General features: G+C 38.7%; 1 protein-coding gene across 3 annotated transcripts in view; it reads left to right on the top strand.

The window, feature by feature from the left end:
• ROBO1 (roundabout guidance receptor 1) overlaps positions 1-13,413 on the top strand; it is a 1,916,411-nt gene that overhangs the window by 1,760,867 nt on the left and 142,131 nt on the right. For all 3 annotated transcript variants that reach the window (XM_044072442.1, XM_044072441.1, XM_044072443.1), the window contains one exon: positions 5,594-5,785. In XM_044072442.1, coding sequence (XP_043928377.1) covers positions 5,594-5,785 — 192 coding nt within the window. The remainder of the gene's footprint in view (positions 1-5,593; positions 5,786-13,413) is intronic.

Here is a 13,413-nt window from a genome sequence, read left to right as displayed (position 1 = left end):
GTGGTCTGTAGGATGCTATAAACTGAAAAGCAGTCTTGCCCACTGTTAGTTGCACATGGATGGTCTCCGATACTTCGTGCAATGCCACTAACCTGGAGGTGTGGATATCCTTGATAAATATGGAAACTCCCCCTCCTTTTGTTTTTCGGTCCGGGTTTTGGGGCCGAAAAGCATGATAGGAGGTATAGCCTGGTAGTGCTGGGGTGCTCTCTGGAGCCTTGAACCAGGTTTCTGTCACTGCACAGATATCGATGTTCTCCATACTGAGGAGAGCTTTAAGTGCGTGCATCTTGAGGTTAAGACTTCTGGCGTTTAGCAGCATTACTCTTAGTTTCTTGTTCCTTGTGCTGTCTATGGGGGTGGGTTTGACTTTTGAGCCTTGCCTAAAAAAGGCACTATGGGGGTGGCAAGAGCCTTTGCCAATATCTGAAAGCCCAGTGGTGACAGGTGCAAGCTGTCCCTAGCGAAGCAACGTGGCTTGTCGAGCATGTCATCCCAGGCTGACAGACACTGGATCCCCTTTGAATGACACCAGAATTTTAGCCAATTGTTAAAATCGATCATTTTGTCTTTGTACTGTGGCATCATTCTAGGTGAGGGTAAGATGCTGCTCAAGGTCAGGGTCATACCAGCCTGGGCTACATGATCAGAGAGCTCCACTATGTCTCTTTTCATGTAGTCCAGGGAGGTACGTCTCAGGTCATTCACACCAGCATGTACAATGACTGAGTCATATTTGTATTTGCTTTGGAGTGACCTGAGTGCTTGCGTTATGTGGCGGATCCTAGCACCCGACAGGCAGCTCACCGTGACTTTCTCTTTATTCAGCCTGGTGAGCGGGGTGTCAGTGTGTCTAACAATATTGTCACCTATTACAAGAGTATCAGGTGTGTTATTCAGCCTTAAGGGCTGTGGCTGCTTGGCACACTGACTTTGTGGGTTATGTGTTGTGTGTGTTTTGTTTTGAGGTAGCGTTTGCTTGGATGTCTGCTTTGGAGGTCTCTGTTGCTTAGGTAGATTTTTATTTAGAGCCTCTGAGTATGTTTTTGTGTATTTATGTGTTTGGTTCGCTGATGTGGTGGGACTATGTGATAATGGAATTGTGTTGTGTGAGGTTACCTTCTCCTCCTGACTGGTTACACCAGTTTTGAGATGAGAGAGCTCAGCCTCCAGTTTGGCTAAATAGTTGCATCTCTCACATATATTTGAACCTGTTTGGAGGAGGAGAGGGTTGTCCGTGTACATGAGACAGTTGTAACATTGCCTCAAAATTCCCAGATTCACCAGTTATCATGCATATGTTTTGAATCATCAGTGCTGTTTTTTGCAGTGCTTAATCATGTTTACAGATTCCACACAGGTCTTTCTTAACTCTTAATTAGATGGATATCATTTATAAAACAGTGAGGTTTCTAGTGATTACATGCGTTCAGTTAAAAAATGTTCAGGTTACAGCTGCAGTCACATATTAAGATGTTAGGTAACAGTTTTGCTAATATGTACTACTGTCATTTTAAAGTTTTCAATTTTAGTTTGAATTACAGATGTAATCTTTGTCATATTTTTCTTATGTTATGGCATTTTTGGAGAATATGGAATCAGTGAAACTGACCATCACAGACTGTATTTTAATAGAATGCTTTTTTGTCAAATAGCCAGTAGATGGCAGCGTTTCATCTTTTGTTTTCCTTGAGTTTTGGAATTTTAGTGGAGCAATTCGTCTTTTTAATATATATTCAAACACACACGCGCACACAGTAGTTATGCCTTAGGCCTCAGCCGGTAGACCTACTTAGGTTGAAAGCAGTAAAGCTATAAACTGTTACGACCTGTATTTCACACATATGCAGATGTCCTAGATGATGGTAATTAACTTCATGCAAATGTAATATTTATCTTGAAAGCCAGAGCAGTCATTATCAAGTTATTAATGAAGTGTATGTGTGTGTGTGTGTGTGTGTGTGTGTGTGTGTGTGTGTGTATGTATGCATGTTTGTACACACACACATTTGATCCCTGTTTCACTCTTTATATATATATATATATATGTGTGTGTGTGTGTGTGTGTGTGTATATATATATATATATATATATATATGTACATACACACATACATACATACAGACACACACAGCTCCCAATTACATGTTTGACATTCGTAACTGAGAGTCCCAGAATTACAAAAGTTTAAAAAGTAATTACAGGAGATCAGTGAATGTTGACAATTAATTATATATAATTTGTTAATCAAGTAAGTGGACTTGCGTTTCTTAGATCTGTTTATGGCCATAAGATGGGATGTTGCAGAATACATATTTATCAAAATGGCTATCTGTATCATATTTTATATATGTGTGTGTTTGTGTAGATAAATAGATATAGATTGATAGCCGTTGTGTGTGTGTGTGTGTGTGTGTGTGTGTGTGTGTGTGTGTGTGTGTGTGTGGGTGGGTGGGGGGGGTGTTGAGGTCAGTTTTATTGATTTAATTAGGAGGCAGGAAGAGATTACAGTACCCAGAGGAGAGCCATAGAAACATGGGAAGACTTGCTAACTCCACCCAGACACAAAGAGGTCTGGATTGAACCCTTGGTGTTGGATTTGTGAGGCAGAAATATGAGCCAAAGGCACAGTAGTGAAGCAAGCCAACAAGGTTAGCTCATGTGCCGCTCTTTGTCTTCACCCACTCAGTCAGGCTACACACCATTTTTTTTCCTTGACTGTATTGATTATTTTAAGGAATAACTGGAATTATGCTGGTTTACCTTTATGGAAGCCCACCAACGTCCCTGTGTTTCATGATTGAAGACAGGGGTGGCATGCATTAATTGCATCAGCCTTAAGATGATTGTAATGCTTTCCAGCAGTATAAAACTGGTAACTAGGCATATTCCACAGAGCCTCGTTTAGCAATAGGCAAGGTAGAAGTATACAAGTGTCTGCTGTTTGCCAAACCAGTAACTTGTTTTTCTATGTCATCAGCTTTTTTTATGCTGCTAATTTCATCTGATTGATTTTGGCATTAGATAAAAAAAAGGCATGCACAATTATCATGGTGCAGAATAACATTCTGACAGCATACAGTGGGAGAAGTATTATTCATTAAAATGGTAAACAAGAATGTATATGCAGGCTTTTATTTACTAAGTAAACAAACTGCATGGCTTGCTGCTTTGCAAAGCATCCTAATTATTTGTATCTCTTTCTATTACTTGCTGAAATTTTACTAATGTAAAACATGTTATGGGACGTGAATAAAAGTCCACTAATGTTACATATTTTTTTGTCTTGAGCTAACATTTTGTCATTGTTTGACAGATGCAGAAAAAATGAATTAATTATTATTTTTGTGCTAATTTGCACAGAATCCTTGTGTCTGTAAATAAAACATTGCCCTTAACGTTAGTATTGATCTTTGCAGACTGCATTCACATAGCTTAGGCTGCTCTTTTTCATTCTGCAGCTCTGTGATTTTTTTTTTTTCAAATAAGTCAGCAAAAATATTTGCTGAGTAGCCTGCTTTTTAAACCATGGCATGTTTAAAAATATCAGTAATTGTAGCTTGTGAAAACATTGCATTTCTATATAGTGCACGCCCCAATCTACACCACACCTGCACAAATCCAGACTCTTAATGAAAATAATCACGCAGAATGCACTATAAGTTAACAGTTTTAATAGGATATTGAAAAACCTCCAGAGTAATTCGGAAAAGAAATAAATATGCCCTTTCCATAAGCACTTTTTTCTGTAAAAGTCATATCTACTGATTGCTCATTGCTAACATGATCAAATTTAGTGTAAAAGTTAGGCATTGTTAAATACTCAAAATTCACAGATTTTCCATTATGTCCAGTTTCATTTTTAAACTGCTTTCTAAGAAATGCTCTTTAACTGAATCTTAGGAAGACACTACATTTTCAGACCTAAATCATATGTAATGTACATATCACCCTTGTTGCACTTAAAAGATAAGTATCTAATAATGTCATTGTAATGAGGCGATCTCTAAGAGTTTTGTCACAAAATCATAAGCATTGCAAGAAAAACAACAAAATCTGAACCAGAATTAGGAATAGTGGAGAAGTATACATTTAAAAAATTGAACACATCACCTGCAGAAGTTATAAATTGTTTGCCCTTCAAGTTCAGATAGGAAGTTTATTATTTCTTAAACAAACCCGTTCTCAGTGTCTGTCATAGGACAGTGACTACTATGCCACACAATGCACTTAAAAAACATATAATATAATGTAATATATAAAAAATATGTAAATATAAATATATTTAGAAGTTATAAAATTAAACATACCATAAAACTATACTATATATGGTATATGCAGATCTATAAAAACCTAATGTGAAAGAGGACGAGCTAATAAGGCTGGTTTCAAGGAGGCTACTCTATTTAAACCGGGGGGGGTGATCTGCCTGCAAAGAAAGTATCCAGGCTAACTCCCTCATCTCAGTTTTATTTTTCTGATCCCCATCCCTAATATTTTTTTCCAACATTTCGAATACTAGAAACTTAAACCGGTGATAATCTCCATCTATAATATGATCTCCTTCATCTATAATTTGCTTTGCTAAAGCATTCTATGTATAGTATAGTTTTATGGTATGTTTCATTTTATGATTTCTAAATATATTTATATATGGCATTATATTATATATTGTTTAAGCGATTAAGTCAGGAAATGATGTCATGAATTGAAGTGTATTTAAATTGTTTGATTGACATGTGAGGTGTCTGATGAAGTGATAGTTATATCGTGAAAGCACTTACCATTGCGTTTATTTGATTTGTTGGTGTGTATTTTATTAAAGTTTTTGCGTTTTAGCCATGGTGGCTGGGCACTAGTTTTTTTTACAGTCTTGCCCTGTATGGCTAGACTGTATTACACTGTCCGTCATGACATGTAGACGTGTTCTTTTAGCAATCTGAATAAATGCTCCACTGTGTTTTCAGTTTCAGTATTGGCTGCGTTATAGGCCAATTCCTGCATGATCTTTGCGTTGCATGTCAGCATCATCAACCAGGGCTGCATTGCATATTCAGCACTACCCGTAACACATGATGTGTTATGTATGGTCTGCAGTCCTGTCTGCATCTTACATGTGTACACAGACCTCTCCATTATGTGTATATACCTATCATTCAGGTGAACCTGTAGAATTCCCCATGCAATTTAGTTTACATATATTACTAGAAATATGATAAATGACAGTTATGATCGATCCCCATAAAGTCCAAAGGTTCAGCTACAGAAATATTAAAATCTTGTACACAAACAATGAGCACATGTCGACAAAAGAACCATTCAGGGCAGAGCAGTAAGGAAATAACCTAAAACTTCAAACTGTGATTAAAGAATAGCAAAAAACAACCGCTCAAATTCTGAAACTCATCTATGCATCACAAGACTGAATTCTTTTTTTCTGAATGTGCAAAAAATGAATCACTTTAACTGAAAAAATATATATTTGTTGACTGTAGCCTTCTCTAACAAGGAGTTGCCCTTGAATAAAACAAAATGTCTGAGACAGTTTCCTTGTAATGATGATGATCACTTTCATTTACGCTTATGTTTTCAGATTCCAGTGGAAACCCGTACTCGTCAGATGTCAGCCTGGCCCAGCAGATTTCTGATGTGGTTAAGCAGCCGGCATTCATTGCTGGCATAGGCGCTGCCTGCTGGATTATTCTGATGGTTTTTAGCATCTGGCTATACCGACACCGCAAGAAGCGCAGTGGGCTAAGTAGCAGCTATGCTGGAATAAGAAAAGGTAAGGTCAGCATATCTGACCATCGTCATTCATGCCGACTCTCTCTATTTTTTCATTCATGATTGCCTAGGAGTGGCATTCAGGATATTTATGATCAAGGTTGTTTGTTAAATGTGAGTTTTGTATCCCAGGCTTCAGATGAACTGTTTCACTATGCAGCATGAAAGTTGCTGTACTTGAACAGTACAAACCTTTTAGTTCATGTTTTCATTTGTGTGTTGGGAATTTACAGATAAGAATGGTGGTACACTGCGCACATTATAAAGGTATAGCAGCAATGCTGAACCATTCTGGTATTGTTTGATTTTATGCTTCTACTCAAGGAATACATATTTGTGGGTTACTTTTTTCTTTACATCGCATTTGAAATGTTATTGCTTCTCAAGGTTGCCAGCGGATGTTTGATTCGCTTCCTATTGGCTGCATTTCTGTGATGTACCATTTTTCTTTTCTTATGGACTGAAACAAGTATGTTCTGTAACTGTGTCAGATACAGAAAACGGTAAGGTACAGGACATGATATGTTTCCATATCTCGTTTGCTGTTGTAGAAATAATCTCTTAAAGTCAGTGAGGGCTGTGTGATATCACTTTTTAAGACTGTGCATTTGGACTTTTTACTGCCATCAGTTTGCTGCTCTGCCATGTTATTAAGTGCACTATAAGCACTTTAAAATTATCTTCTTCGATAATACAGTATTAGAAGTGGGTCCATGCACTAAACTGTTAGGGATGTTAAAAGATGACAGCCTTAAATTTGATCTACAAATTCAACATACAACTAAAAAAAAAAAAAAAAAACACCAGAAACTAGGAATGGCATACCGTACTAAAAACATTTTTACTAATGCACCAAAATAATTCTGACTGCTGCCTACCTCACTCTTCTATGGCTCTCCAATGCTGACCAATCTTCAAGCTATACTAAGAACTAGGCTAAAACAGTGTTGCAACAAAACTGCAAATTTCACTGCTAACAAACCTTATCGAGCCAACTGTTCCACCCTAAAACAATTACATTGGTTTGAGTTACTCCACCATTTCACATATACTCAGCTACTTGTGACTCTTGATATAAGAAGATAGGAGGAAGAGATCCCCCATATAAGCATTCAGAATACCCAGTGCTAAGCAACATTGCTTATAAGTATTATCTCAGCAGACCAAAATGATTGTATAAGGAAAAAACTTCTCTCTATAAACCTGGGAACTCTGCAGGAAATGCCCTGTACTCAATTTGCATTCCCAGATCCTGGAACTCAGTCCCACTTACCCTGGGGAACATATCTAACTTCTGCTCACTTAAAATCTACGTTAAAATAATTTCTAGCTGAATTCTGGCTTTGCTCATTCGCTACACCTGGATGAACACTTTCTATGCTTTCTTCCAGTATCTCCATAAACAAAAACTCTAAGCCTCCCACCTAATATGAAGTAATGACATTCTTGTATTCCTTTTTGTCATATTGTAAACATTTATCCCAATTTGTATTACTCATCACCAATGGAGTACCATCTGCTGATAATATATATATATATATATATATATATATCTCATATACGTTATATATATATATAGTGTGTGTGTGTATATATGTATAAATATGCATATACATACATACACACACTCACACACACACACACATATATGTATATAAATGTATTATACTAAAAAGCAAATAAATGAAGACAAAAAAAACTGTACTATAGAAACATTCAGAGCAATAGTAAACACTACCCTAAAGCATTCTGATCAGCCATTAAAGAAATCTTACATCCCTGCCAAAAATTCAACCCTAACCCCTCTCCCAATAACTTACCACTTGAAACTGCAATAGAATTCAACTCTTATTTATTTATTTCAAGGATTCCCCAACATCTAATCCCCACCCTGCCCAACAGCTACATATCACCACATCCAGTTTTACCTTCAAAACTGTGCCAATATCCTATATAAAATTGCTATTAAACAAACTTACCTCCTCCATTTTTCTGGACTTATCTAAGGCCTTCAACACAGTCTCCCACAATAAACTTATTCATGAGCTAGCCTCCCTCAACCTCTCTCACTCTACCCTTTCTTGGTTCATTAGCTCCATAACCAACTGCCAACAAGCCATTAGATGGCTAAATGAACTATCATTCTTACCCATCTGTGTTGGCGTACCTTTAGGTTCCATTCTTGTCATAGCCGACCTTAGGCATAGGCCAACTAGGCGGCCACCTAGGGTGCCGTTGTAGCAGGGGTGCTTTTCCAGTATTTATTTGGTGTAGGTAGACCAGGATGGGGGGCACCTGGGTGGTGTGGGGGGAGCGCCATGGAGCCCTTTTGCCTAGGGCACTAGCTGACCTAAGGCTGCTGCTGATTCTTGGACCCCTCCTCTTCACCATATTTGCAAATAGACTAAACTCAGCAGCTCAACGTGCTACTTTAGTTCAGTATGCAGAAGATTCCTCTGCAATATGCTCTGCCCCTTCCTTATCCATTCTCCACACCAAAACTCAGCAAGCCTTCCTGGACATTGAAAAATAACTTAATAATTCACTGTTGATCCTCAATCCATCCAAAACTAAACTAATGCTTTTGCCCAGCAGTAAAAAATACATTAGACCCTACACCATTCATCATTCAATCATTCAATTACATGTTTTGAGCCTGTTGATTCCACAAATCTTCTAGGAGTCAATTTAGACATGGACCTTAAATTCAACATGCATGTTGCCCAAGTCGTTAAGAAAATGCACATCAAATTAGGATCCTTGTACAAAATAAAGTCCTTCCTAACTGATTCCAGTAGATACACCATTAGTAGAACACATCTCCTATCCACCCTCTCATATGCCTCATCTATCTTTACTAACTTAAGAAAATGTGATTTTCCTAAACTTGAATCCTGGTACAATAAAGGAACCAAATTTGCAGCCAGCCAACCCTCTAAAACCCATTAATGCATCACTTTACATCAACTCAGTTGGTTGGAACTCCCCTACCTAGTAACCTATAACTAACTTGTATTAACTAATTCTAGCATATTTTACCCGGAAAATTGTCCATCTATTAGCAAACTATCTCAACCCTATTCTAGTAGTAGAACACCAAGTCTTCCAACAAATTATTTCTGAAGGTCAGTAAGTCAAATAACAGTTACAGGAACTATCTTTTCTCACACAAAGTGTCCATAGCTTGGAACAACATACATCAATACATTCTTGAGACCAACAATACTCCTTAATTTAAACAATTACTTAGGGATCACCTCAGGAATACTTGGCTCTGCTCCTGCACTAAACCTGATTAATTTTTTTCCTCTAGTCCTTCCACTAACACTTAATTTCATATTCCTCCTATCTCCCCTCTTTTCCCTGTCTCACCCTCCACCTCCACTTGCTCTCTAACAGTGGGGTATCAATACCCTGCCCCCCTTATCTTACCTCAACCAGCTTGTTTACATTTTTACTTCTTTCAGCAATCCCTTTCTGGTTCCCAAAATTAACTATTGTAATTTCTGTCCTCCTCCCAGTACTCCTTTTAGTTAACTTAATGCATGCATTTTAGCTGACTGACTTAAAGTAAATCAAAGTATTTTAGTGCTTCTATATGTTTTCCACTAAATGTCTTCAGTGTCTACATTATAGTACAACCACATCTCATTGTCTTGTTACTGTATGAGTCTACTTGTAAACTTATTGCACTATTCTTTTTGCAGTTATATAACATTTGAGCTGTGGTATATTGTATTTGTTGAGCTTTTCTTCACCGGCCTCTGCTGAAAATGGGCCAGATTAAGCCCAGATGGACGTTTTTGGTAAACAAATGGAAATAAATACTCAAATACTCTACTTCAGCTGAAGACCATCCAAGCGAGAGCCTTAAAGTAGCAGCCAATGGCATTGTCTATGCTGTCTCTGTCCTTATAAATAGGTCATTCCAAGAATCCAGTGTTCCCACTCTCTGGAGAAAATTCAACAAACATCACTAACTCCCCCCCCCTTTCCAAAATATTTGAAAATTGTATTGAAAAATAATTGCTAAACTGTCTCCTCCAGGAACAATCCTACCCCCCACACAACACAGCTTCCATCCCTCCCAAAGTACTAACACTGCACTTCCAACCAGTATAAATAGTGTCAATAAAGCTAGAGGTAACTGCGTAATAGTCTTCTCCTTATTTCTAGACATGTCTAAAGCCTTCAACACAGTTTGTCACAGCAAAAAAAGTCTGGAATTCATAAACTCAAATGCCATGGAACAACTAGTCACTGAAAACATACTTGATCTCACACAAACATGGGAGCAATGTTCAACACAGGAAGTATACCTCACTGGTGTGTGATGATCACAAACAAAACAAATCTTGCTGGTCCTCCCATCCCCACCTCCTGAAAAAAAAAAAACCACAGAAAAGAACTTCGAAAGCAGACTTTGCACTGACCACAGCCAGCCACAAACAAACTCAACAGGAGGGAGAAGCTACTACATAATAGCAAAATCCTTGAAAGTAAGAAGCTTTGATCACTCAAAAAAAAAAAGCTGAGCCCTCATAAAATCATCCCAAAGCAATTTTGAGAGAAGAATAGCTAAAGACTCTAAAAGACAATCATAAGGCCTTCTTTAGTCCCACTTTCCAATTCCACCGACCTAAACGAATTCTATAATGACCCATTAGCTTGACAAGCCTTATCTGCAAAGCCATGGAGAGGATGGATATGGATCTCATAAATAAAGACATAGAATTTTTTGCAGACTCTGATCCCCCAGTTGTTTGGCTTTGTCAAGGGCAGGTGCCTTTTTTTAAACTTAGTTTTTTTTCAAACAGTCACCAAGGCCATTGATGAGGGAAAGGCAGTCCATAAAATCACAGAGGAGGTTAGTGGTTAGGGGGGACCTGGGGAGGTTGACAGTCATCTGTCATTCCACCAATGTTGCAAAAAAAAAAAGGGAAGACCTTTCTACATGCCCACCTTATCATGAAGGGATTCACATCTAGATCAAACTCTATTCAGTCGCCGCTTGCTGCTCAGGGTGACCTGCCCTGACATACAAGGCATTATCAAACCCTGACTTGATGTACATGCTTCACCTCAAAAATCTAGATCCATCAGAGCCACAAGGGGAGACCCTAAACCTGACACGGCCATTAATAGAAGCGTGCTGGAGGGATAGATATGCTGTGGAACAAAATATATATATGTGAAAAAAAAGCACCGCTGGCTTTGTTTAAGAGAAATCTTGACCAATGGATGGCATCTACCTCAAATGTCCTCACTAGATCTATCTCAGCCCACCCTTTTGTGGTTCAAAATCTACTTGTCCAATAGGTGCCTGTCAGTAAAATGGCACGCCACCCTCTCTCCATACCACTGGTGTACCAAAAGGCTCTATTCTTGGTTCCCTTCTCTTTAAACATTCTCACCACCACCTTCCACACATCCACACAACAGGCCTCCCTATCCCAATACAATATGCAGGTGACTTCCTGCTCCTATACACATCAGACTCAGACTCATCAGACTCATCTCAAAAAATTACTCTGTGAGCTGTAACAGCCACTGATGGCTTTTTAAATTGCAACTCATGCTCGGCATTTTTCGTTCCCAAATCCCTCTCTCATAAATAAGTTAAAATCATCTCTCTTAATAATACATCCATTGAAGTCACTCCTCATAGCAAATTATTAGGGATGATTGTGGATGATAATCTTAAATTCAACTTGCATATACAAAATTGCATTAAAAAACTCATCAAAAACTAGGAATGCTTTACAGATAAAAAACATTTCTCACAAACGCAACTAAAACTAAACTTGCCACTAACCACTTCCTCCCCTTGCTGCTTTATGGTGCTTCCATCCTAACATCCATTATACAGCAGTTTTAGGTGATGTTCATATAGCGAAGGATGGGTCGTAGAATTCTCAACAGTCTTACTTGGTGCTCAGTACAAAGGGTATTGGGCTTGTGACCCAAGTCCAGTAGTGAAGGAGAGAGAATAGCTGTACACTTTGATTTTTCTGTAGTAACTAGGTAGCCATATATGCATGCTGAATTGTAGGTCACCATGTCTGGATTTCTGCCTTTCTGTAGCAAGAGCAAGAGATTCTTGGAGTTCTCATCCTAACAGATTCAGTTGTACATGGTGATAATATGGCATGTGTAAGCTGGAAATACTTCCGTAAATATGTGGCATTTAAGTCATAGTTGTGCTTTAAATATTCAAAGGAGGCTAGTGTTGTGGTGGATCTCCCTGTTTGCACAAACTGGTGTATACTGTGCAGTCACTTGCTGATCTGTTCAGGTCTGTGGGGGCTGGTCCCCATCTGTCTGTAGTGCATGGTGGACCCATATCAGAGTGGCCAGTATACCCAGTCTAGAATTGCCTAGACTCTCTCAAAATTGCTTCAATGCCTGATCGGATGCTTCTGTGTAAAAGCATGACTTTAAATGTGTAGGAAGCTGAGCTTGGAAATCAAAGATACTCTGAGGAGAGGGGCTACATAAAAGTCTGGCTTCTAGTCTAGCCCACAAGGGGAGATGCGTAGCGTCAAGTGCAATCAGTTTGTGCAAAGTGCATGCCAATGCATATTTTTTTTTAATGTTGGGGGAAACCTAGCCCTCTGTCCTTCCTTTTGACATATAAAATGAGATCTTTGACCTTTTTCCTTTTCCCATACCATACAAAAGTTAGCATTAACTTGGAGATTTTGTTTATCCCCAAGTTATTTGGGAGGATCGGCAACTATCTCATAACACAGTGCAATTTGTGGCATAACATTATCTTGAGGGCATTGATTCATCCTACTAGCTGAAGGCCAAGTTTCCTCCACATCTGAACTGAAATAAAGAGCTCATCCCATAGCCATATTAAGTTATGATTCACAAGGTTAGGTTAGGCAAAAGTAAGGTGTGTACTTAGAAACCAGCAGTCCCTTTCACCATTTAAAGAAAGAAGAGGGGGCACATACCATTACTATTACAGTTGAAAGATTCGCTGGTAAAATTTCAGTTTTTAGCCCTGTTTACCTGCAGACCTGAGGTTTGAGTGGAGCCTGAAAATTCAGCTTGTATATAGAGGTGATCAGGCTCAGTGTGTAGGAGACCATCGTCCTCAGACTTCAAAACTTGGACCTCCTCACCTAGTACTTTCCATATGTGATGGCCACAGGAATTTGACACAGGTAGTATGAGTGGCTTCATAGCGCGTAAGGAAAAGGGAGGATGATGGGGGACAACCTTGCTTCATTCCTGTATCTAATAGAAAGGGGTGGACAGACTGTCTTCCACTAGTATTCTTGCCCATAAGTTGTCATACATGGCTTTTATCCATATGATGTATGGATCCAGAAAACTCATCTGATACATAACTTTCCAAAGTTATCCTAATAGATGCAGTCAAAAGCCTTCTCAAAGTCTACCAGAATGGCATAAATTGGGTCAGAGTTCATGGACTGCCCCTGTAACATAGTTACCAAAGCCCTCAGGTGGTCCGCAGTAACACTCCCTTTTGTGAACACACTGACCAAGCATGTGACCAGTGGCTGAATGCAAAGTGCAAGTATCTTGACTTAAAAATCTATCAAATCTGCTGGGCATAATCTGTACTCATAACCATATTGCTAAGACTTGCAACTC

This window comes from Protopterus annectens, chromosome 5.part0 (assembly GCF_019279795.1).
Source record: "Protopterus annectens isolate FY-2018-M chromosome 5.part0, PAN1.0, whole genome shotgun sequence".
Taxonomy (NCBI): Eukaryota; Metazoa; Chordata; order Ceratodontiformes; family Protopteridae; genus Protopterus; species Protopterus annectens.
Note: the sequence above shows the minus strand (reverse complement) of the source record. Positions and strands in the feature narration are given on the sequence as shown.